Source organism: Diceros bicornis, chromosome 4 (assembly GCF_020826845.1).
Source record: "Diceros bicornis minor isolate mBicDic1 chromosome 4, mDicBic1.mat.cur, whole genome shotgun sequence".
NCBI classification, from domain to species: domain Eukaryota; kingdom Metazoa; phylum Chordata; class Mammalia; order Perissodactyla; family Rhinocerotidae; genus Diceros; species Diceros bicornis.
Window position 1 is genome coordinate 76,196,195 of NC_080743.1, and position 24,460 is coordinate 76,220,654.

At 35.8% G+C, this 24,460-nt stretch overlaps 1 protein-coding gene across 4 annotated transcripts in view; it reads left to right on the plus strand.

The window, feature by feature from the left end:
• The window catches only part of SYT14 (synaptotagmin 14), a 257,716-nt gene that overhangs the window by 229,375 nt on the left and 3,881 nt on the right, over nucleotides 1–24,460 (plus strand). For all 4 annotated transcript variants that reach the window (XM_058539779.1, XM_058539780.1, XM_058539776.1 and 1 more), the window contains one exon: nucleotides 22,565–22,754. In XM_058539779.1, the coding sequence (XP_058395762.1) occupies nucleotides 22,565–22,754 (190 nt within the window). The remainder of the gene's footprint in view (nucleotides 1–22,564; nucleotides 22,755–24,460) is intronic.

The window sequence follows — 24,460 nt, forward strand, 5'->3', positions numbered from 1 at the left end:
TGTCTCTAGTATCAATTTTTATCTTAAAGTCTATTTTGTCTGATGTTGGTATAGCCACTCCAGCTCTCTTTTGGTTTCTGTTTGCGTGGTATTTCTTTATTTAGTTATTTTACTTTCAATGTGTTTGTGTGTTGGAATCTAATGTGTGACTCTTGTGAATAGCATATAGTTGGGTCATTTTTTTTAATCCATTCTGCCAACCCCTCCTTTTTGATTGAACTTAAGTTTAGTCCATTTATATTTAATGTAATTACTGATAAATAAAACAGCCATTTTGCTATTTGTTTTCTATATGTCTTATATCTTTTTTGTCTCTCTATTTCTCCATTATTGCCTTCTTTTGTGTTAAATAGTTATTTTTTAGTATACCATTTTAATTGCCTTGTTTCTTTTACTCTGTTTTTTTAAGTTATATTCTTAGTGGTTTGCCTGGTGATTACAGTTAACATCTTAATTTAAAATAATTTAATTCAGATTAATACCAACTTAATTTCAATACTATGCAAAAACTTTGCTCTAATAAATAGTTCCATCTTCTTTCTCCCTCCTTTATGCTATTATTATAAATACATATTATAAGTATATGAACATTATAAGTTCATCAACAAATTTTATGCTTATTTTTATTCCATGTCTTTTAAATCATATAGTAAAGAGTTATGTATTATATTCCTATTGCTGCTGTAACAAACTATCACAAACTTAAAACAACACAAATTTATTATCTTATGGTTCCAGAGGTCAGAAGTCCAAAATATATCAGCAGGGCTATGTTCTTTCTGGAAACACCAGAGAAGGATCCTTTGTTTTGTTTTATCTTGTTTTTCCTTTTTCTAGCTTCTAGAGGCCACCTGTAATCCTTGGCTCATGGCCTCTTCCTCCATTTTAAAGCCAGAATCATAGCATATTCACATTTCTGTCTCCCTCTCTCTTTGCCTCTTACTCTCCTGCCTCCCTCTTATAAGGACCCTTGTGATTACAGTGGGCTTATTCAGATAATCCAGGATAATTTCCCCATTTCAAGATCCTTAACTTAATCACCTCTACAAAGTCTATTTTGCCATATAAGGTAATGTATTCACAGGTTCTGGAGATTAGGATGTGGACTTTTTGGTGGGGTTGGGGGGAGGGTGCATTATTCAGCCTGCCACAAGTTACAAACTAAAATACATTTATCTTATTTTGTATATTTACCTATGTAGTTACCTTTACTGATGCTCTTTGGTTTTTTGTGTGGTTTGAGCTACTGTCTAGTGTCTCTTCATTTCAGCTGATGGACTCCTGTTAATATTTCTTGTAAGGCAGGTCTACCAGGGATGAATTCTCTCCTTTTTTGTTTACCTGGGAATTTCTTGATTTCTCCATCATTTTTGAAGGATAGTTTCGCTGGATATTGAATTCAGCACCTCGAATACCTCTTCCTGGCCTCCATGATTTCTGATAGGAAGTCAGCTATTAATCTTTTTTATATAAATCTTTTATATAAATCTTTTTTATATAAATAAATATTTATTTTTTTTCCCCCAAAGCCCCAGTAGATAGTTGTATATCATAGCTGCACATTCTTCTAGTTGCTGTATGTGGGACGCAGCCCAGCATGGCCGGAGAAGCAGTGCCTCGGTGCACGCCCGGGATCCGAACCCGGGCCGCCAGCAGCGGAGCGCACGCACTTAACCGCTAAGCCATGGGGCCAGCCCTCAGCTATTAATCTTATTGAGGATACTTTGTATGAGATGAGTTGCTTTCTCTTACTGCTTTCAAGATTCTTTCTTTGTATTTCACTTTCTACAGTTTGACTATATGTGTCTAGGTGTGGGTGTCTTTTAGTTTATGCTACTTGGAATTTGTTGAGCTTCTTGGATGTGCATATTAATGTTTTTCATCAAATTTGGAAAATTTTCAGTCATTATTTCTTCAAATGTTTTCTGTACCTTCCTGTCTTCTCTGCTTCTGGGACTCCCATTATATATTCGTTGGAATGTTTGATGGTGTCTCACAAGCTGTCTTCCTTTTCTTGATCATTTTTTCTTTCTGCTCAGACTGAATAATTTCAGTTGACCTATCTTCAAATTCATTGATTCTTTCTTCTGCCAATTCAAATCTGTTGATCCCTCTATTGAATTTTTTCATTTCAGTTATTATACTTTTCAACTCAAGAATTTCTATTTCTTTTTTTTTTCTTTTTTTAGTAATTTCTATCTCTTTATGGATATTTTCTGTTTAGTGAGACATTGTTCTCATACTTTGCTTTAATTCTTTAGACATGAATTCCTTTAGGTCTTTGAACTTATTTAAAAGAGCTGATTTAAATTCTGAGCTAAGTCCACTGTCTAGGATTCCTCAGAACAGTTTCTATTGACTGCTGTTTCTTCTGTGTATGAGCCATAGTTTCCAGTTTCTTTTCATGGCTTGTTATTTTTTGTTGAAAACTGGACATTTTAAAATATTATAATGTTCCATCTCTGGAAATCGTTGTTGTTGTTGCTGCTGCTGCTCTATTTGATGACTTTTCTGGATTAATTCAATAAAGTCTGTATTATTTGCCCTGTGCAGCCACTGAAGTCTTTGTTTAGTTAGATTAGTTGTCAGCTAATAATTAGACAGAGATTTCCTTAAATGCCTTGTATCAGTGTTTCCTAGCCTTTGCCAAAGTGCTCTTTGTGTATTGGGGTGGGCCTTCAATGCTCCAGCAGCAAGTTGACAACTGTGCTTTAGCTTTCACTTCGTGCATGCACAGAGCATCAAGGTCAGGTAGAGGTGAGAATTTAGAACCTTTTTAGGTCTTTGCCAGGCATTTTGCATAGCCTTACACATGCACATGGACTCGCGTTTCCTAGGAACGCGTTGGAGCTTATCGAAGTCCTATGAACCTCTCATTCCCAAGATTTTTCTTGTAAGTTTTTTGGTCAACCTCTTGTTAGCCCCACTGGTACTGCTTCCTTACGTGGCTATGATGTTAAGCAGTTGCCACTGATTGTTTCCAACAAATGTCCTATGGATACAGCTGTACTGTACACATATATCAAGCTCTGAATAAGGTCAAATCAAAACCAAGCCTGAGAATGGAGCTTTTCAGGGACTGTCAGACAGGTCAGAAATGCTAGTTCTCTGGGAATCAGGCTTTGAGGAAGCTCCAAACCTTTTCCATCCCTCCAATGTCTTCTAGGCTGCTCATTTTCACAGCTACCATGGTTGTGAGGCTGTTGGTTTTCAAGGCTACTGTGGAACTGGGGAGAGGAGGATGGGAATAGGGTAAATTAAAAATATCACGAAGCTTGTTGTTCTTACTGGTATTCAGCCATTTTTCTTGAATAAACACTTCTCAGATTATTGCAAACCCTTGGTTAATTCAGAGTTCTGAAGAAGTTGATTTTGAAAATTTTTGCCCGTGTTGCTTTTATGGAGGAGCAGATCTTCAGAGGTCCTTAGTTCACCATTCTGCCTTTAAGTATTTCTGAGTAGAGGTGTGTCACCATCAAAGCCAATTTTATAGAAATCTAGTTTACCAGTGTCTGATATCTTTCCCCTGGCATCCAGATTGGTGACAGAGAGTGTGGTAAACTGACTCAGAATGGTCATCCAATTAAGTAAGACCTAAGAACGTTATCAGAAGAGAGCTAGAAGGCCAAAAGTCAGAGAATCAAAAGTGAGTAACAGGGGCCAGCCCAGTGGGGTAGCAGTTGAGTTCGTGCACTCGGCTTCAGCAGCCCAGGGTTCGCAGGTTCGGGTCCCGGGCACAGACCCATGTGCTGCTTGTCAAGCCATGCTGTGGTAGCGTCCCATATAAAGTAGAGGAAGATGGGCATGGATGTTAGCCCAGGGCCAATCTTCCTCAGCAAAAAGAGGAGGATTGGCAACGAATGTTACCTCAAGGCTAATCTTCCTCTCACACACACAAAAAAAGTAAGTAACAGATTGAGTGGACAAGGAGGATGACCTAACTGAAAATAGGAGACTTCTCGTGTGCCTGCTCTCTCCCCATCCCTCTCACGCCCCATTTCCCACTCCAGGTGTCCATGGCAGAATGCCTAGATAGTGGTGTGCAGGAAGCATCAGAATGGAGAAAAGCTAACTAAGATGCTATTGCATTATAGAAATAAAGTTGTCTTATAGTGACTTACTTGCAGAGCACTTATATGTTAGCTCATGTAATCTTATAACTGGGCAGGACATAAACAAGAATCTCTGTTTTATAATGGGGAAAATGAGACTCTAAATAGATAAGTTACCCAGAGTCTTAGGGCTAGCAGCAGGTAGCGTTCCTCGTAGCTCTTATGATTTCTTGTCAAGTACTCTTTCACTACTAGATGATAAGACTCTGTTAGGAGTTTTCATAGTAAGGAGGAGCCAATTTTGAGATGATTTCTGGAGAAAAAATCACCAGGATGTGTCTGCTGGATATGTGAGATTAAAAGAGAGAAGATGCCCAAGATTTCTAGCATGGAAAATATAATTTTAGTACATCGCAACTTGCCAAAATAAGAATACTGTTCTAATGTGGGGAAATAAAGATCAAGTTGCTGTTAATTCAGTGAAAGAATCAGGGAAATAATTACTGAAGATTTAATTTAAGCCAAAAATGTATATATTTTGCTAACTTTCCACAAGGTGTCAGCAGCACTTTAAACAATAGCAATTCTAGTGGTTATTTGGAATGGGGTATGTAAATTTGTTAAATATTACACAATTGGGAGTATATTATTATATTTATTTGTTTCCACCATCAGATTGTTTTTACTTCAATATCATGACAAATTTCATATATTATTTAGAGCTACATTCAGTATTTTACCATCTGCATTATTATAGTCTTCCAGCCTATTGTAGTGTTACTTAACTGTATTACTAAAGTATAAGTTTTGACTTCTCAGAAGACTTAAAATATGTTGGAGAAACCGGGTCAGTAGGGGGCAGCACAGTCTTACAATGTTTAAAATTTGGTCATGTGAATGGACCGTTCAGAAACAGAAGGATATAAAGATAGTGTGGTACGTGGTTTTTAAACTTTCACACCCTTTATTTGAAATGAAATACTATTTATAACCATATATAAAGCAGATAAAGGTGATATTTTACTAACAGAAATCTTATTTTATAATATTTACTTATAACACTGAAAATACTGGAGCTGTTTTGATGAACAAAAAATTTAGAATAAAATTTTTGAGATTGTACTATTTCTGTCCTCCTTTTACAGATAAGGAAATTTTTAAACATGTCTAAGGTCACAGAGATGGCAAAATGTCAGAGCTTACATATAAACCCAACTATCTTAACTCCAAAGCACAGGTCCTACAATTACACAATTGCTGATAATACATTTTAGTCTTACTTCAGCTCAGAAATTCAATCCAATTTATTTCTTTTTTTAAATTACACAATATATGGAAAGGTCTGATTCACACAGATAAGGAGTTATAAATGGTAACTTTTTTAAACAGCTTGGTCTGCAATCTCCAAATATTTCTAAATTAAACAGAAATGGCAGGTGAATCTTTAGTCCAAAATACAAGCAATAATGAATTAAGCGCAATAAAATAAATGCACTGGTGTTCTCTAATATGTTATAACTACTAAGGAAGCAGACAGTTATGCCCCCTTTTCTAAATAAATAAACTAAAGCATGGAGATGCTAAATACCTTGTCCAAAGTCACATTCCTGTAACTGACAGACCGTGGTGGTCCGACTCCAAAGATCGCTTCCCTTACCAGGATGTTGTAGGGCCTCTCTATTTTAGTACTCATTTATATGCATATATTGCTATTATTTTAGTTTTTAAATAGTTAAAACTATGTTTTAAAAATGAAATTCAATAGATTCCGCTAACCACAGTTGGAAAACCAGTAGCCTGTGGATAGTAGAATATAATCTAAAATTTAGAAATTTAGAAATAATTTTGGGCTATTTTCTAAATTGTCAGTCTATCTAGTTTTCCAACAGTAAATATATATATGTGCATATATATTTCTATTAAAAACACAGATTCAAATCATCTCATTTAAAACGTTAAATAGAGGGAACATTTAACACACTTGAAATACACTAACTTGCATGGGAATAACTGTGTTTCTAGCACTCTGTAAAGTTAATGACCAATATTAAAAAGCTCATGCCTCCCCCAGATGTACATGTGAAGGCATTTCTGGGGTGCAGAGTCTTTACTACCTTAGCAACTCACTATGTGCTGCCAGTGACTCAAATATCTCAGGGAAAGAAAGCATTTGCAATTTTCAGAAATGTGATAGACCAGTAAGAAGATAGGGAAGCCGGCTACATTAATCTTGAAACAAAAGTCATGGTTCTTAATATGTGCTAAAGTTGTCAGGTCACAAAAATCTTACACGATTACTCCCACTATAACGTGCTTCTATATCTCCAAGATTGATGACGATAAAACATTTTTTAAAGTCTATGTTTTGCCTCAGGGTAAAAAATTAGTTTTTTCTTAAGATGTAAAATATACCCAAAGACAGACTACGAGTACTATCTCAAGAAGAGATGTATCTGTCACTAGCATGACAAAGTAAATTGTGACCCCTGCCCAAGCACTCAGTCATGCCGCATGTTGGCCTTGTTATTTTTCTAAGACATAGATCTGAGCATGTTACTCTCCAGTTCAAAATGCCTCTCTTGCTTTCCATTGCTTATAGAGCAGGTCCAGTTTTTCTTACCTCCACACTTCGCGTCTTTCACAATTTATTCTTTTCATTTCACATTATTTATTAAGTACCTGCTGAGCGATAGGTACTTGTACTAATTTGTGGACATACAAAGATGAATAAAACAAAGGTTCTGCCCTCAAGGGGCTTACAGTCTAGGAAAGACAGCAAAGCAGCGTTACAGTGCAATATGATAAGTCTTCTGATAGAAATGTTCACCTAGTTCTAGGTGAGTAAAATTTGGCTTCAACCTTCCTTTCTAGCTACCTGTTTTTCCTCTTTATTTTTTTTTTATTGAAGTAACGTTGGTATATGGCATTATATAAATTTCAGGTGTTCATTATTATATTTCAATTTTCATATAGCCTATATCATGCTAAAAAGTCTAGTTGCTATCCATCACCCTACATATGTTCCCTTTTACCTTTTTCGTCCTCCCCCCATCCCCTCCCCTCTAGTAACCACCAATCTAGTCTCTGTATCTGTGTTTGTTTGGTTGTTGTTGTTTTATCTTCCACATATGAGTGAAAACCATATGATATTTGGCTAGTTTTGGCATCAGGGTAATATTGGCTTTGTAAAATGACTTAGGAAGTCCTGTCCTCTTTAATTTTTTGGAAGGGTTTGAGAAGGATAGGTATTAAATCTTCTTTGAATATTTGGTAGAATATACCAGAGAAGCCATCTGGTCCTGGACTTCTGTTTTTGGGGAGGTTTTTGATTACTATTTCAATCTCCTTACTAGTGATTCTATTAATAATAGACTAGAGGTCTATTCTGATTCTCTGTTTCTTCTCGGTTCAGTTTTGGAAGGTTGTATGATTTCTTCTAGGTTATCCAATTTGTTGGCATATAGCTTTTCATAGTATTCTCTTATAATCCTTTATATTTCTGTGGTATCCATTGTAATTTCTTGTCTTTCATTTTGATTTTATTTATTTGAGCCTTGTCTCTTTTTTTCTTAGTGAGTCTAACTAAAGGTTTGTCAATTTTGGTTATCTTTTCAAAGAAGCAGCTCTTAGTTTCATTGATCATTTCTATTGTCTTTTTAGTCTCTGTTTCATTTATTTCTGCTCTGATTTTTATTATTCCTTTCCTCTGCTGATTTGGGGCTTCATTTGTTCTTTTTTTCTGATTCCTTTAGATTTATTGTTAGATTGTTTATTTGAGCTTTTTCTTGTTTCTTGAGGTAGGCCTATAATGCTATAAACTTCCCTCTTAGTACCGCTTTTGCTGTATCCCATAGATTTTGGTATGTCATGTTTTCATTTTCATTTGTCTCCAGGTATTTTTTCATTTCTCCTTTGGTTTCTTCATTGACCCAATAGTTCTTCAGTAACATTTTGTTTAATCTGCACATATTTGTGACTTTTCCAGTTTTCTTCTTGTAGTCGATTTCTAGTTTCATACCATTGTGGTCAGAAAAGATGCTTGATATTATTTCAGTCTTGTTAAATTTGTTGAAACTTGTTTTGTGGCCTAATATGTGATCTATCTTGGAGAATATTCCATGTGCATTCAAAAAGAATGTATATTCTGCTGTTTTTGGATGGAATGGTCTGTATATGTCTATTAAGTCCATTTGGTCTAATGTGTCATTTAAGGTCAATGTTTTCTTATTGATCTTCTGTTTGGATGATCTCTTCATTGCTATAAGTGAGGTGTTAAAGTCCCTACTATTATTATATTACTGTAAATTTCTCCTTTTATGTCTATTAATATTTGCTTTATGTATTTAGGTGCTCCTACGTTAGATGCATAGATATTTGCAAGTGTTACATCCTCTCATTGGATTGTTCCCTTTATCATTATGCAATGCCCTTCTTTGTCTCTTGTTGCAGTTTTTGTTTTAAAGTCTATTTTGTCAAGTGTAAGTATTGCTACCTCAGCTTTCTTTTCATTTCCATTTGCATGAAATATCTTTTTCCATCCCTTTACTTTCAGTCTGTGAGTGTCTTTGGATCTGAAGTGTGTCTCTTGTATGCAGCATATATATGGGTCTTGTTATTTATCCATTCAGCCACCCCATGTCTTTTGGTTGGAGCATTTGGTCCATTTACATTTAAAGTAATTATGGTAGGTGTGTACTTGCCATTTTGTTCCTTTTTTTTCTTGATGTCTTTGTAGTTTTTCTCTGTTCCTTTGTTCTTCTCTTGCTCTCTTACCTTGTGATTTGATTCCTTTGTCTTTATTTTTGTGTATTTATTATAGGTTTTTGGTTTGTGGTTACCATGTGGTTCACCTATGACAACCTATGTATATAGCAATCTGTATTAAGTTGATGGTCTTTTAAGTTCAACCTCAAACTAAAATCCCTACAATTTTTTACTCACCCCCCACCAAGTTTTATGTTTTTGATATCATATTTTACGTCTTTTAGTTTTGTGTATCCCTTTACCTCTTATCGTAGATATAGATGATTTTAGTACTTTTGTCTTTGACCTTCATGCTAGCTTTATAAATAGTTGATCCACTAGTTTTACTATATATTTGCCTTTACCAGTGATTTTTTTCTTTGATAGTTTTCTTATTCCTATTTGTGACCTTTTCTTTACCACTTAAAGTCCCTTTAACATTTCTTGTAAGACCATTATAGTGGTGATGAACTCCTTTAGTTTTTGCTTATCTGGAAAATCTTTATCTCTCCTTCCATTCTGAACGATAACCTTGCCAGGTATAGTGTTCTTGGTTGTAGGCATTTTCCTTTCAGCACTTGGAATATGTCATGCTACTCCTTTCTAGCCTGTAAGGTTTCTGCTGAAAAATCAGCTGATGGTCTTATGGGGCTTCCCTTGTATGTAACTTGTTGCTTTTTTTCTTGCAGCTTTTAAGATTCTCTCTTTATCTTTAATTCTCGACATTTTAATTATGATATGTCTCAGTGTGGGCCTCTTTGGGTTCATCTTGTTTGGTTGAACTGTGCTTCCCATATGAGATGTCTGTTATCTTCCTCACATTAGGCAAGTTTTCAGCTATTATTTCTTCAAATACGTTCTTTGCCCATTTGTCTCTCTCTCCTCCTTTTGGAATACCTATAGTACAAATATTAGTACACTTGATGTTGTCCCAGAGGTGCCTTCAGCTGTCCTCATTCCTTCTAATTCTTTTTTCTTTTGTCTATTCAGGTTGGGTGATTTGCTCTACTCTGTAGTCCAGATCACTGATGTGTTCCTCTGTGTCATCTACTCTGCTGTTGATTCCCTTCAGTGAATTTTTTATTTTAATTATTGTATTCTTCGGCTCTGAATGGTTCTTTTTTATATTTTCTAATTCTTTGTTGAAGTTCTCACTCTGTTCATCTATTCTTCTCCCGAGTTCAATGAGCATCCTTATGACCATTACTTTATCAGATAGATTGTTTACCTCTGTTTTGTTTAGTTCTTTTTCTGAGGATTTGTCCTGTTCTTTTATTTGGAACATATTCCTCTGTCTTCTTATTTTACCTACTTCTCTGTGCTTATTTCTATGTATTAGGTAGATCTGCTACATCTCCCAATATTGGAAATTTGGCCTTATGTAAGACATGTTTTATGGAACCCAGCAGCATACTCCCCTCTTATCACCCATGCCAAATGCTGCAGGGGTGTCCCCTGTGTGCGCTGTTTGTGCCCTTCTGTTTTGGCAGGCCCACTATTGCTGCAGGCATGTGAGTAGATGGGACTGGCCCCTGGGCTAGCTGGTTGCAAGGCCCAGCCACTTGAAGCTACTGTGGGCATGCTGTTGGGCAAAGCAGGCCTCTGGCACAGGCTGGCTATGTGGCCCAGCAGTGCACAACTGCCTCCGGTGTACTGGTGGGTGGGGCCGGCCCCTAGTATGGCTGGGTATGTGACCTGGCAGCATGGCTGTTGCAAGCTTGCTCTAGGGCAGGGCAGGCCTCCAGCAAGGCAGCACAGAACCCTTTCAGGCATTGATAGGGGGACAGACCCCTGTGTGGCTGGTTGTGAGGCCTGGCTGTGCAGCTCTGCTGTGGGCTTTCTAGTGAGCAAAGTAGGTCCCTGAGGCAGGCCACCTGTGCTGCCTGGCTGTGCCTGGTTGCCTAGGATGCTCTAGTGGGCGTGGCAGGTCCCTGTGCTTACAGGCTAGAGGAAGGATTCCAAAATGGCATCTACCGGCGTCTGTGTCAGCATGGCTGAACTAGGTCACAAAAATGGCTGCCACCAGTGTCTCAGTCCCTGGGGTAGGGGGCCCAGCCACCTCCTTCCTCCCTGGGAGGCACTCCAAGCTTAGTAAGTGAGTTTCTTTTACCAATAGACTATGCACTTTTCTACCTGGTGTTTTTGTGCTGGTTTCCGGGCTGAGTGAGTCTGTGTATGGGCCCTTTAAGAGCAGGTTTTCCTTTCCCTGAAGTTCTATAGTTTTCCTGGCTGTATTCCCTGTTGTTTTTCAAAGCCAAGTGTTTTGGGGTCTCATCTCTCTTGTGCTGGGTTTGAGGGCTGTCGTGTCTAATTTGGAGCTTGAATCCCTTGCTCCTCTGGGAAAAGCTCCATACCTTTGAGATTGCTCCTGACCATGAAGGGCCCCAGCTAGGATGTGTTTTTTTCCCTCAGCAGGGCTGTATCTCTACCTCTTCTACCCTTCTCTCTGTTGTCCCTTGTTGTGGAGGTTCTTTTCATCCAGTTTCCAGATCTCTCTCAGAGGAAATTGTTCCACAGGTAGTTGTGGGTTTGTTGTGTCTGTGGGACGAGGTAAGCTCAGGATCCTCTTATGCCACCATCTTCCAAAAACTTTCCACTAGCTACATTTTCACCCCTCTCCCCACATCCACCAGCCACACGAGATCAATTTACATTTACCAAACGTGCGATCCACTTTTGGGCTTTAGCTCATTCTCTATCTGAAATGCCCTTCCCTGTGTCTATTGAAATCCTTTTAGGGCCAACTTCAAATAGCTCTTCTCAAGCATATAGTTTCTGATATAACAGAATTAATCACATCCACCTATATTCTCCCATAAAACCTCTCAAGGCAGGGGCCGGCCCAGTGGCGCAAGTGGTCAAGTGCGTGCATTCCGCTGCAGCGGCCCGGAGTTCGCTGGTTTGGATCCCGGGTGCACACCGTCGCACCACTTGTCAGGCCATGCTGTGGCGGCATCCCATATAAAGTAGAGGAAGATGGGCATGGATATTGCCCAGGGCCAGTATTCCTCAGCAAAAAAAAAAAAAAAAAAAAAAGAGGAGGATTGGCAGATATTAGCTCAGGGCTGACCTTCCTCACAAAAAATAAAATAAAAAATAAAAAACCTCTCAAGGCATTTTATCATAGTCTGCATTGAAATAGTTCATCTCTCCCCTAGTACAGTGCCCTGTGCAGAACAGACATTCAATAAACTTTTATACTGCTGAGTTTCCAAATAGCTGTTTTGTTTCTACTTTATTCTGTTTCCTTCAGTAAGATAAAACAGTATGTGGTCTATTAATTACTTTTTGCAACTAGCCTGAAGTCTAGTCACAAATAAATTAAAGCAGGTATGTGAAATATAGAAGATGAGTGTTGCTAAAAATTATTGAATAAAATGACAGTATTAAATATTAGTATGAGGGTATAATGGACACTGTTCATTTTCTACCAGTATACTATCCCCATTACTTCTTACTTCTTTCTTTAAATGACATCCTATTTTGTTCAGGTAGCCAAACCTAGGCCATACAGAATTCCCATGGAAAGAATAATCCCCCTTGAAGATGAACTCACTTTAAAAAAAAGTATAAGCAGAAAGAAATGATCAACCATGAATGGCAGTTAGCAGACCCAAAAGATGGGTATATTGGCATCTCTTGGACATGAACTAATAGAACACTGTGAAAGAGATTCTAAAATAAATACACTTTAAATGAATAAAGAGCTAAAAGAAGTAATAGAAACCACAGGAAAGAACAAAATAATATGGGAAAAGAGGCAGGTTTAAATAAAGACCATATGGAACTCCTAGAATGAAAAATAGAGTCATTAAAAATAGAATCAATGAAAAATATGAATAAGAGGGCAAGGAAAATGAAGGGTGGAATGAGAATGTTACGTATATTTCCATATAAAAACTCCAAAATGAGAAACTAGAGAAAATGAGAGGTAGGGTTTAAAATACATAGATCATCGGATTGAGAAAGCACAGGTCTTAAGCGGGTTTATCAAAGATGAAGCCACACCTATAAAAATTACAGTGAGAGGGCGAAACACCAAAGACAAAATGATGATAAAAGTAATCAAGAGAAAATATAAGGGAACAACAATTTGTCCAACAAAAGACTTCTCAACAGCCCTGAAGACCAGAAGGCAGTGGTATCATATCTTTAAGGTGCTCAGACAAATGAACTATGAACTTAGAATATTATAGCCACCTAAATTATCACTTAAGGGAGAGGGAAAACTCTAGATATTTTCAGGCCAAGACCAAGAGAGTTTACCACTCATAGATCATTGCTGGAGTAGTTACTAAAGCATATACTTTTATAAGAAGAACATTGAATTCAAAAGGAAGAAATGAGATGGAAGAAGTGATGGTGAGCCAAGAGATTGTTACACATGTGGAAAATCTAAATAAGCAGAGATAGATCAAGCAGAAAAACACTAGTAAGGATATGGAAGATTTGAGTAACTCCTAACAAGTTTGATTTAATGGGTATATGTGAGACCTCTACTTAATAAATGTAAGCATATGTAGAACAGTTATAAATGTCAACCATATGCTAGGCCACAAAGGAAGTCTCCACAAATATCAAAGAATCAACATCGTATAAACTTCATTCTTTGACCACATTGCGATGAAATTAGAAATTCTTTTAACAAATATCTGTTGCACACATACTACATGCCAGACGTTGTTCTGAGTATTCAGTGTACATTAATGAAAAACAGAAATAAGTTTTGACCTGCATTGAATTTAATTCTTTAAGGGGGAGGGAAAAGAGATATACAATAAACATAATAAATATAAGTATATGGTATGTGAGAAGGTTGTCAGTAATATGGGAGAAAAAAGAAAGAGTGAGCAGGATCAAGAATGCTAGTGGGAAAGGAGATGTAATTTTAAATAAGAGGTCAGGGTAAAGCTCATTGGGAATGTAACATGTGAGTAAAGACTTGGAAGAGATGACGACAAGTTAGCCGTGTGCGTAGCTGGGGAAAGAACATTGCAAGCAGATGCAACAGCCAGTCCTGAGAGTGCAGAGTGTGTGTTGTCTTCAAGGAATAGCAAGGAGGCCGGTTTAGCTAGAACCCCATGATTGAGGAGTCAAGTAGTAGGAGGTGAGATAAAAGAGGCAGTCCTCTTGCCACTCCCATCTCCCAAATCTATATATTTGGATACTAAATCAGACAAAAAACTTCCTAAATTAACTCAGGATCAGAGAGGAGAACATAATGGAAATTAGAATCAAACAAAATGAAAACACTGTTAAATTTGTGGGATGCAGCTATAACAGTTTTATAGGGAAATGTATAGCCTTAAATATATTTGTAAGAAAATAAGAAAGAGTACAAATTTATGAGCCAAACATTCTTCACCTCAAGAAGTTAGAAAAACAAAACAAAGAGAAATTAATGAAAGAAAAATAGTGAAAAAGTTTAACAAAAACAAAAGCTGGTTTTTTTGAAGTGACTAATAAAATACATAAATTCTGGAGATATTGATCAGGAAAGAAAAAGAATATGTTAAATGAAAAGGAGGACATAATCACGAATTCAGTGGAAATTTGAAAATCATAGATAATAGCTCTAGGAAAACAAATTTGAAAACTTAGATGAAATGAGCAATCTTGTTGAAAAATATAAATTTCTAAAAAGTGATGTAGGAATAATAGAAAACATGAAAAGATATATTACCATGAAAGAAATTCGATCAGTAGTCAAAAAGATTCTTATAAAAGAATGAGTGAGAAAAAGAAAAAATGATGGTTGAGTTTCAAAGGCAAGTTTTACCCAACTTAGTGAACAAACAACTCTCCTGGAATAATACTTATTTAATGAAATATATATATGTTATATGAATATATACGTATATGTGCGTATGTGTATTTTTTTTACTGAATTCAATTTAACATGGTTTAATTTGAGATTTCTGCATATATGTTTATAAGTGAGATTGGTTTGTAATTTTCTTTTCTTATGTTCTTCTTGTCTATTTGGTATCAAAATTATACAAGTCTCAAGAGAAGTTGGGTACTTTTCTTTTTCATACTCTGAAATAGTTTATATAGCATAGGAGTTATTTGAGAGCATGAGAAAAATTTATAAACTTTATAAACTGATCTCACAAGCATATATGCAGAACCACCAAATTAAATATGTTCATATTGAATGCAGCAAAAAAAAATAATATGTGCCTATATATACATATATATATACCTATATATACATATATAGATTTTGATCAGAGCAGAAATTTTTCATGACCACTACTACATGATGCTATTGTCAAATATTGGTAATATAAAATATTTTGGTTTTATTTGTTTTACAATTAATTTTTCCTATATCTTAAACTTTCTTATCAATATGTTGTTTTCAGTATTAATATGAAAAAACTTTATGAAAGAGAAAGTGAGGATTTTCTACTTTTTTTTCACTATCCATTGCCTAACCTGAATGTCAGAGCAATGCTCCATGAATGTAGTAACATTCCCTTTCGCTGAACCATCTTTTCCTCTTCCTTGGCTCTTGCAAGGCTAACGACTGCAGACCAAACCCAGCAAAGAGCATGAGGGAAGTAGTCACAATTGGAGCAACGGCAGCAACATTACCAGGTCCTCAGTAACACTAGGAATTGTCCTCACTCAAGGCCAAGGGGAAAAAGTGGAAACCGGCAACTCAGTCGAATGGGCTCTGTAGTGGACATCTATTTTTTCTGCCTGGCATCCATATCTTCTTCTTGCGGCCACAGTATCCAGATTTTGCTTGGGAGACCAACCTGCCCCTGTACTTCTGATGAAGTGACTTTATTGCAAAGCCCTGGAATTAAATCTCATGGGTCCTAACTAGCCAGTTCTGGCGTTTTGGTTGTAGCACTCAGGACACTGTGTTCCTTTTTCCCACAGCACTCAGAGCTGCTGAAAACTATCTGGCAACTAGGAGGGAAGAGTCTACCTGGGAATAAAGCCAAATTTGGGAAAGAAACCTGAGAAATGGAGAAGGAGAACTGGTTGCTAGTGACATGGGTTGAGGCCTGGATTAATGAGTACCTGAAGCTACCTCTGTACTAACTGTTGTGTTACAAAAGCCAATAAATTCCCTTGTGTTGCTTAAGCCAGTTAACGTTGGAAATTCTGTCACTTGCAACCAAAGTATCCTGATTCCAACACCACTCTGAAATTTAAGCTATGCCCCCATCACCTGCTCACCCCAGTTAAGTTATCCTTTAGAGTCAATTGGTGTTTTTACCCCTACCAAAATACTGAATGGCTCTCCTTTACACTGGGTTGGGGAGTGAGGGGGAGTAGAAGAGGGGCAACATGTGGAGCAGTTATGCTGTTCTTGCTTTCTCTTTGCTGAAATTTCCACTGGTTATCTCCACCTAACCTAGTCTGATGGATGTTCAGAGTGCCTTGGGGCTGGGAAAGGGCCTTGAGGAGGGAGCCCTGCTGTTGGAGATGAAACTCACCGTTACTGCCAGCCCCAGCATTGCAGCGGTGACTTCCTCTTGTTACCCTTCAGCACCCTCTGCATCCTCATTGCCCCATTTTCAGAAAAGCATAATGGAAGAATTTCATGTGTAAATTAAATAAAACATCAGAGAATATCTTCCATCCACAGTGAAAATAAATTCAACAGAAACTACTCAAATTTATAGTAATTATCGTTATACAGTTCAGCAGTTTTACCTCAAAAATATTGAGTATAAATGGTTACAAGTAAGGTGGAATTAGTTTAGTATTAATAAACAGCCTAGTACCTTTACTCAATAGGAGTTCTAATTTTTAATCTGTCGTTTTTTTATCTTATGTTTTTCTCTCTTATGTTTACAAGTTCTCACCTAATTTTAACCTGTTAGCACCATTAAGGACATGTAATGGTTGTCATAAGCCATTATGGTAAACATATAAAGTTTATTCATTTCTCTGAAAAATTAAATAGATCTTTTTCTACTTTCACAGAGTTGCATATAATCCTTTACCTTAGAGCGGAGGACTCAGGAGGAAGTATTAAAAAGAAATAAAGTATTATGTTAGATGGGAAGAAGTTATACTTTTATGTTGGGAAGGCTGTGGGACCATTCCTTTAAGTAGACCTAATTCTGATAGGGATTTGTTTGACTTTGGGTTAATCACCTGCAGTTACTGCCAGAGGCAGGCCCCAATTATAAATTGATGATGGGATCTGCAGAGAAAGTAGATAGAGATTCCTGAATACACACCGAATGGAGCGGCATCTCCTGAGGAATAGTCAGAGGAAAGTTGCCACTGGAGTATGTAGTATTTGTATTTAATTTGTCTTTACTGCAGTTACTCTGTTTATGTAGTTATTCTATACTCTGTTGTGCTCAGAGATCTCCTTGGGCTACCACACCTATGCCAATCTTGGATAGGCAGTTACCCTGATGGCACTGGAAAGGCCATGAGGGTAGCTACCGCTTTTTCTAAGGTATAAATTGAGAATGAACTCTTTTAGGCAACAGTTTTTCTGTTAAACACTACTATATTTCAGCAGGGCATACTAAAATAGAATGTGATCATCAAGGATCTTATTCTTGCTTTTTTTTGTTGGGCTTGGAGACAAGGACATTTTTGCAGCAGTAAAGTGGGGAGGGAAGTTGGCTGTTTCCCTAGGAGCAAGAAGGGCCTTTCCCAGGACTTTCTTGGGACATCACTTTGTTGCACAAAATTGGCAATATGAACTCTGTGTTGATAAGAAAATATTAGATTCACATCTTATTATCTGACAGTAGGTTAATGTGAAAAATACTATATCATGAAGAATGTATTTCACAATATTCTAACAGATGCTGCTAGTATAATAGCCTAATGTAGCAAATGCACCAAATGTGCTTGAGCATGTTTTTGACACTGTTTTCATAAGTGATGATATATCCTAATTGAAATTACTAAAATTATGTTTTCTCCTCCAACAGTCATGAAAACATACCAAACTATGTCTTTTGTGTACCCATGATTTAGGAATATAAGATGTATATTCCTTTTGACTTTCTCCTCTGTGGTTTAGAGTTAGATTTGAAAATATGAGATTTTTTCCTCTGAATATTCGTCCAGTGAGTTAATTCAGTGCCCAGCTATGTATGAATTCTCCTTAAACACTTACATAGCCAACAGTAGGTTCAAACTTGAAGATTTGGAGAAAACATTTTTAGATTTTGTGAATCTAAATATCTAAAGCTAAAATTTTTCAAGTCTGAAAATCTGTTATAGAAAATAGTGTTATAGTCTTTTTTTTTTTAAAACTCATGGAGTGAATCCCTTTAGGAATCTTCAAAGAAAGTCCTAAATATTTATTTTTATCATTGAATATTAATTTGTGTATATTGTATCCTTATATTATGTAATTCTTACATTAAACCTTGTTTCTTGTGAAACCCAGCACACATTAGAAAAGTGTAAAAAACAGAAATGTACAACTCATGTAACTACCATCCATGTCAAGAAACAAAATGTTACCAGTACCCCCAGAAGCCCCCATCCTGCCCTTCCCAATCACTATTCTTCTTCTCCTCACCCTAGAGTTAACCACAATTTTGACTTTTATATTATTCACTTTCTTGCTTTCTTTATAGTTTTACCACTATTCATGCATCTGAAATACTTTGGCTTAGTTTGTTTTTTTTTTTTTTAATAATTTTATTTATTTATTTATTTATTTATTTATTCCCCCAAAGCCCCAGTAGATAGTTGTATGTCATAGCTGCACATCCTTCCAGTTGCTGTATGTGGGACGCAGCTCCAGCATGGCAGGAGAAGTAGTGCGTCGGTATGCGTCCGGGATCCGAACCCGGGCCACCAGCAGCAGAGCGCGCGCACTCAACCGCTAAGCCACAGGGCCGGCCCACTTTGGCTTAGTTTTGCCTGGTCTTTGTTTGGTTTTTGTTTTTGTTTTGTTGTTGTTGTTAGTTTTGAAATTTACGTAAATGGAATCATACCGCTAAGTATCCTTTTACCTTCAGCATTTTTCACTCAAAGTCATGGTTGTAAATGTAGTTATAATTAGTTTTAATTGCTGTATAGTATATATATACTGTATGTACAGCATAGTTGCTGTATTGTATTAACTCACCACAAATTATCTGTTCTGCTGTTTGGGGCCATTATGAATAATGCAGCTATGGACATTCTTTCATATGTCTCTTGATAAACACTGCACATATTTCTGATAGATATATACATAGGAATGGAATTGCCAGGTCATAAGATATATGTATTTTTAATGTCTTTAAAAGCCGTATCACTTTACACTCCCACCAGAGGAATATGATAGTTCCCATTGTTCTGTGTCCTCACCATACTATTGTTTTAGCCTGTCTATTTGTTGAGTAGTGTTACCTCATGGTTTTAATTTCCATTTCCTTGATTACTAATGAAGTTGAGCATCATTTCATATATTTATTGGTCATTTTTTTGTGAAATTACTGGTTCAAGTGTCTGGCTGTTTTTATATTGTGTCGTCTTTTTCTTATTGATTTATAGGTGCTCTTTACATATTCTAAATTAGAGATAAATAGGGACTGTATGTGTTGCAGACCTCTTCTCCCACTTGTTTGGTTGCCTTTTTGCCATCATAAAAGTCTCCGTGAAGCTCAGAAATTTGTAATTTTAATGTTGTTGGATTCACCCAACTTTTCCTTTACGATTAATGCTTTTGTGTCCTTTTTAGGAAGTCTTTCCCTACCCTGAGATCATGACTATAGTCCCTTATGTTAACGTATAGATTTATCATTTTAGCTTTTATATTTAGATCCAGAATTGAGTTTTTGGTGTGTTTTGAGGCAGGGGTTAATTTTTATTTATTTCTGTGTGAATAACCAGTTGTCCTAGCGCTACTTATTAAAAATATTATCCTTTCCTTACTGCTTTGTAGTTCCACGTTTGTTGTAAATTAAGTGTCTATATATGCATAGGTGGGTTCTCTATTCTCTTAGTCTGTTTTACATTGTTTTTGTCTCATTGTCTTAAATAATGTAGCTTTATAATAAATTTTGATACTCAGTAGAGCAGGGCCTCCTACTTTGTATTTTATTTTATTTCGTTATTTTTATTGTGGTAAAAACATTTAATGTGATAACTACCCTTTAACAAATTTTTAAGTGTACAATACAGTATTGTTAACTATGGGCGCTATGTTGTACCACAGATTCCTAGTGCTTATTTATCTTACATAACTGAAACCTGATTCCCATTGAACAACAATGCTTCATTCCCCACTCCTCCCAGCCCCTAGCAACCACCACTCTACTCTCTGCTTCTGTGAGTGTGACTGTTTTAGATATCTCATACAAGTGGAATCGTGCAATATTTGTCTGTGACTGGCTTATTTTACTTAGCACAGTGTCCTCCAGGTTCATCCATATTGTCACATATGGCAGGATTTCCTTCTTTTTTAAGGCTGAATAATATTTCATTGTGTGTGTATGTGTGTGTATATATATATATATATATATGTATACCACATACATTTTAGAATTAGCTTGTCAAGCTCTATAGAGAAACCTGTTGAGATTTTGATTGTGATTGCATTTAATCTATAGATCAATTTGGGGAGAATATTACAAAATTAAGCCTTCTATTACATTAACATAGTATATCTATGTAGTACTTTTAAATTTCTTTCCGTAATAGTCATAGTTTTCTGTATAGAGGTTTTGCATATCATTTGTTACATTTATTCCTAGATATTTTATATTTTATGCTTTAATAAATGCTATTTTATATAAATTTTATTTAGATTTGTTGCTGGAATATAGCAATGTATGAATTTTAAAATTTTACCTTTGTATGCAACTGTAATTCGTCTGTGGACTTGTTTCGATGTCATGTGTATGTAATTATATGACCTGCACATAAGGACAGTTTTATCTCCTCCCCTTCCAAATCATTATACCTTTTATTTCATTTTCTTGCCTTTAGTAAGGCTAGGACTTTGACTGGCTGGGATCTCCACTACAGTGTTGACTAGAAGTGATAACAGATGGTATCATTGGCACATCCCCAATTTCAAAGGGGAAACATTAAAAAAATTTTTTCTATTATATATAATGTTACATGTCACTAGATTTGGTTTGCTATTCATTTAGAGTTTTGAATCTAAGTTCATAAATAAGAAAATCCTATAAATTTTTTATAATGTTCTTGTCAGGTTGTGGTTTTAAGGTTTTGCTAGATTCTTAAAGGAAACTGGATAATGTTTCTTTTTTCCCTACTGTCTAGGAGGGTTTGCATAAGACTAGCATTAATTAGAATTCACTAGTGAAACTATGTAGCTAAAGTTTTTAGTCTTGTTTCTTATTTGTTTTGGAAAAGTTTTTAATTACAAATTGAATTTCCTTAATAAGATTTCAGATATTCTATTTCTTCTTGTGTCAATTTTGCTTAGTTGTAGTGTTCAAGGAATATGTCCATTTCATCAAAGTTTCAAATTTGTTGGAAGAAAGCCATTCATACTATCCTTTTATCTTTTCATGGTCTATAGAATATAGACCATCGCCTTTTTCATTCCTGATATTTATTACTTGTGCCGTCTCTCTTTTTTTCTTAATTGGACTCTTCAATGTTTATCTATTTGTATTAGATAAACATTTGTATTAGTCATTCAAATAACTTATTTTCATTATCAATTACCCTTGGGTTACTTAGAAACGTATCCTTAATTTCCAAATATATAGGGATCTTTTTTCTTCAATAGAAGATAGTTTGGATTTCTAGCTGATTAAAAAGCATATTATGAGTGATTTCCATCATTTGAAATTCATTGCTATTTGCTTTATTTTCGTAAATATTTTTGTAAAAATTCCACCGCGTGCTTGAGAAAAATGTATGTTCTGTAGTTGTAGGGTATGGTGTTCTACATATTACCATTAGGTCAATTTTGTTTATTGTGATATTCAAATCGTTTACATTCTTACTGTATTTATATGTCTGCTTGTTTGGTCAGTTACTGAAAGAAGTGTGCTGAAGTCCCCACTGGTTGTGGACTATTTCTCTTTCTAGTTATGGCAGTTTTTCCTTTTGATATTTTGAGCCCATGTTCATGTTATTATTAAATGCATGCAAATTTGGAATTATTTTATCTTCCTGGTAAATTGAAAGTTTTATCATTACTGAGTGTACCACTTTATCTCTAGTAATGGTTATTGCCTTAGAGCTAACCTTGACTGATAGTCATGTAGCTACACTAATTTCTTTTTGGTTGTTATTTGTATGGTAAATATTTTCTCATCCTTTTCTTTTCAACTTTCTGCATCTCATTGTTTTACAACTTTCTGTATCACAGTGTTTTACATATTGATTTATAAATGGCAGCTAGTTTTGTCTTGTTTATTTAATCAAAGTGTGTTCATCTTTGTCTTTGAAGGCACAGTTAATACATTTACATTTAATGTAATTGAGGCTAAATCTGTGTCAGTATTTTAAGAATAAGTCTTTAAATGACAATTTTTCACATTTAGAGAATAGTTCATTACCATCTATGAGTTTAAGAAATTTATCTTCTCTGATTTGTATATAAATATGCAGGGATATATGGAACCTTCTCATCTCCTATTATTTCTTTGACTGCTGTATAATGCAAAGAGATCCAGGAACTAAAATATGCTAAGAACAACATTTCTAATCTAGTGTTTTGGGAATTTTGCTTGCAAGTCTTGTCTTTATTATGATTCACCTACCTACTTCCAGTAAACACAGCATTAACAATGTATCTCTTAATATATCTTTTTTACAAAATACTATCAAGACTTCATTTTTGATTACAGGGCTGTGGCTCCCAAATGAGCATGTCAGAAATGTCCTGTAGTGAAAGTACATCCTCATGTCAGTCTCTTGAACATGGCTCGGTTCCAGAAATTCTCATTGGCCTGCTTTATAATGCCACAACTGGAAGACTATCAGCAGAAGTGATAAAAGGCAGCCACTTCAAAAACTTGGCAGCAAACAGACCACCCAGTGAGTGAAAAAAATTTTTTTAATTCTAATGTTTTCTGTATTTACGAGACTCTTAGTGTTAAGGGCTTCAATTCTATCAGTTAGTCTTAACCGATCAAAATGAAATGGTGTAATCGTTGGCTAATCTGTTTCATGTTTTCTATTTCCAGTCATTTGGAAAGTAGAAAAATTTGAAATTCAAAATATTAATTGTAAGGTGACAAGACGTTTAATTTTTCTTAGTGTCTGCAGAATAAATTATCCTTACCATAGCCATTATCTTCTAATGCCGGAAAATGTTACAGGGTTTTTTAAAGTTAATAGTATTCCGCAAATATGATCAGGAATATGTATAGCTATTGTTGTTAACTGAAGGTGCTGTTGTGTTTTCTGTCTGCATGCAGTGCTATGAACTAATGTATATACTTCTGTTATTTTTCCTTTTCTCCCTTAACAATTTAAGAAACTGTTTCTTCACATTTTTCCTCCTTTAAAATTATAAATCAGTACTGCCAGCAGTCTTTTCTTAAATGGACTGTGCTTTGCCTTTACCAGGACAAACAGAATAAGTAATAGTTTGATATTTATCCTAGATGTGAAGAGGAGAGAGCTAGGTGGTATCCCTCTGCCCTGTCTGTGCTTCTCCTTCTCTCTCCTCTCTCTCCCAGCTCAGGGAGGTAGGGGTAGGTTATAGGAGTACAGAGAAGTTATTGCCCAATATACCTCCAAAACTGTTGTTGGGAAGGTAGCAGCTTCTTTATACTTCTCTAAAATTATAGCTGTTAATGCCCTAAACTAAAAATTTGAAAGGAAATCTTGAGTAATAATGGCCACCTTAAATTTGTTTAAAGATTTCTCACAGACTTGCTTGATAGAACTTTTACTCCAAGTATCAATTTATTAAAGGAGGGGAAACTTTTTCCACCCTTGAGTTAAATTAACTTTACTTCTAAATGTCCTAAAAATTCTTTTTTCAATCAAAATGAAAAATCATAACAATATATTTGGTTTGCCCTAACTAGTCTTAGAAACCTTGCTTCTTACATCATGGAATATTATCTATCCCTGAATTAAAAGCAGAAGGCCAAGATTATGTTTATATTTCTACCCTTGGATAAGTGACCTAACTCCCCTAAGTCTGTTTCCTTATGCATAAAATTAAGGTGTCTCTCTCACAGGGTAACTGTGAGACTCAAATCAGATAAAGGTGCATAAAAGAAGGATGGAATTATGGATGGATGGAATTTCTCCTTTCAGAAGGAAAAATACAGAGGGAGGAAGGAGCAATTACTAGAGTAAACAGCTTTGGAAGTATAACTTGGTTATCTTCATTAATACACACTTATAATGCAAACTCAAATGGCCTGGGAAGTAACTTAAATGAGCAAAATTTGTAGGTGAAAGACAAGGAGCATGGTGAGGCCTGTGACAAATGCAAGTGCGTGCCCTGCGTTAGACATTCAGATTCAAAAATTTTGGAACACTGTAACAGATAAACAAAATATTATTTGGGGTTACATTTAGCCACAGGCTATCAGTTTGCCATTCCTGCTTTAGCTAATCATTTAGTTTTTTGACAGCTATTTAACTTGAGGTGCTAAAAAGTAGCAGAATGAAATATGTTTGATTTTCTGTCCTTGCTGTACCCACTCTGATAGAAACAGAGAAACACTAATCAGAACTAAACTGAAGAGAGAGAGTGGAGGCAGGGGCAGATAATAAACAGA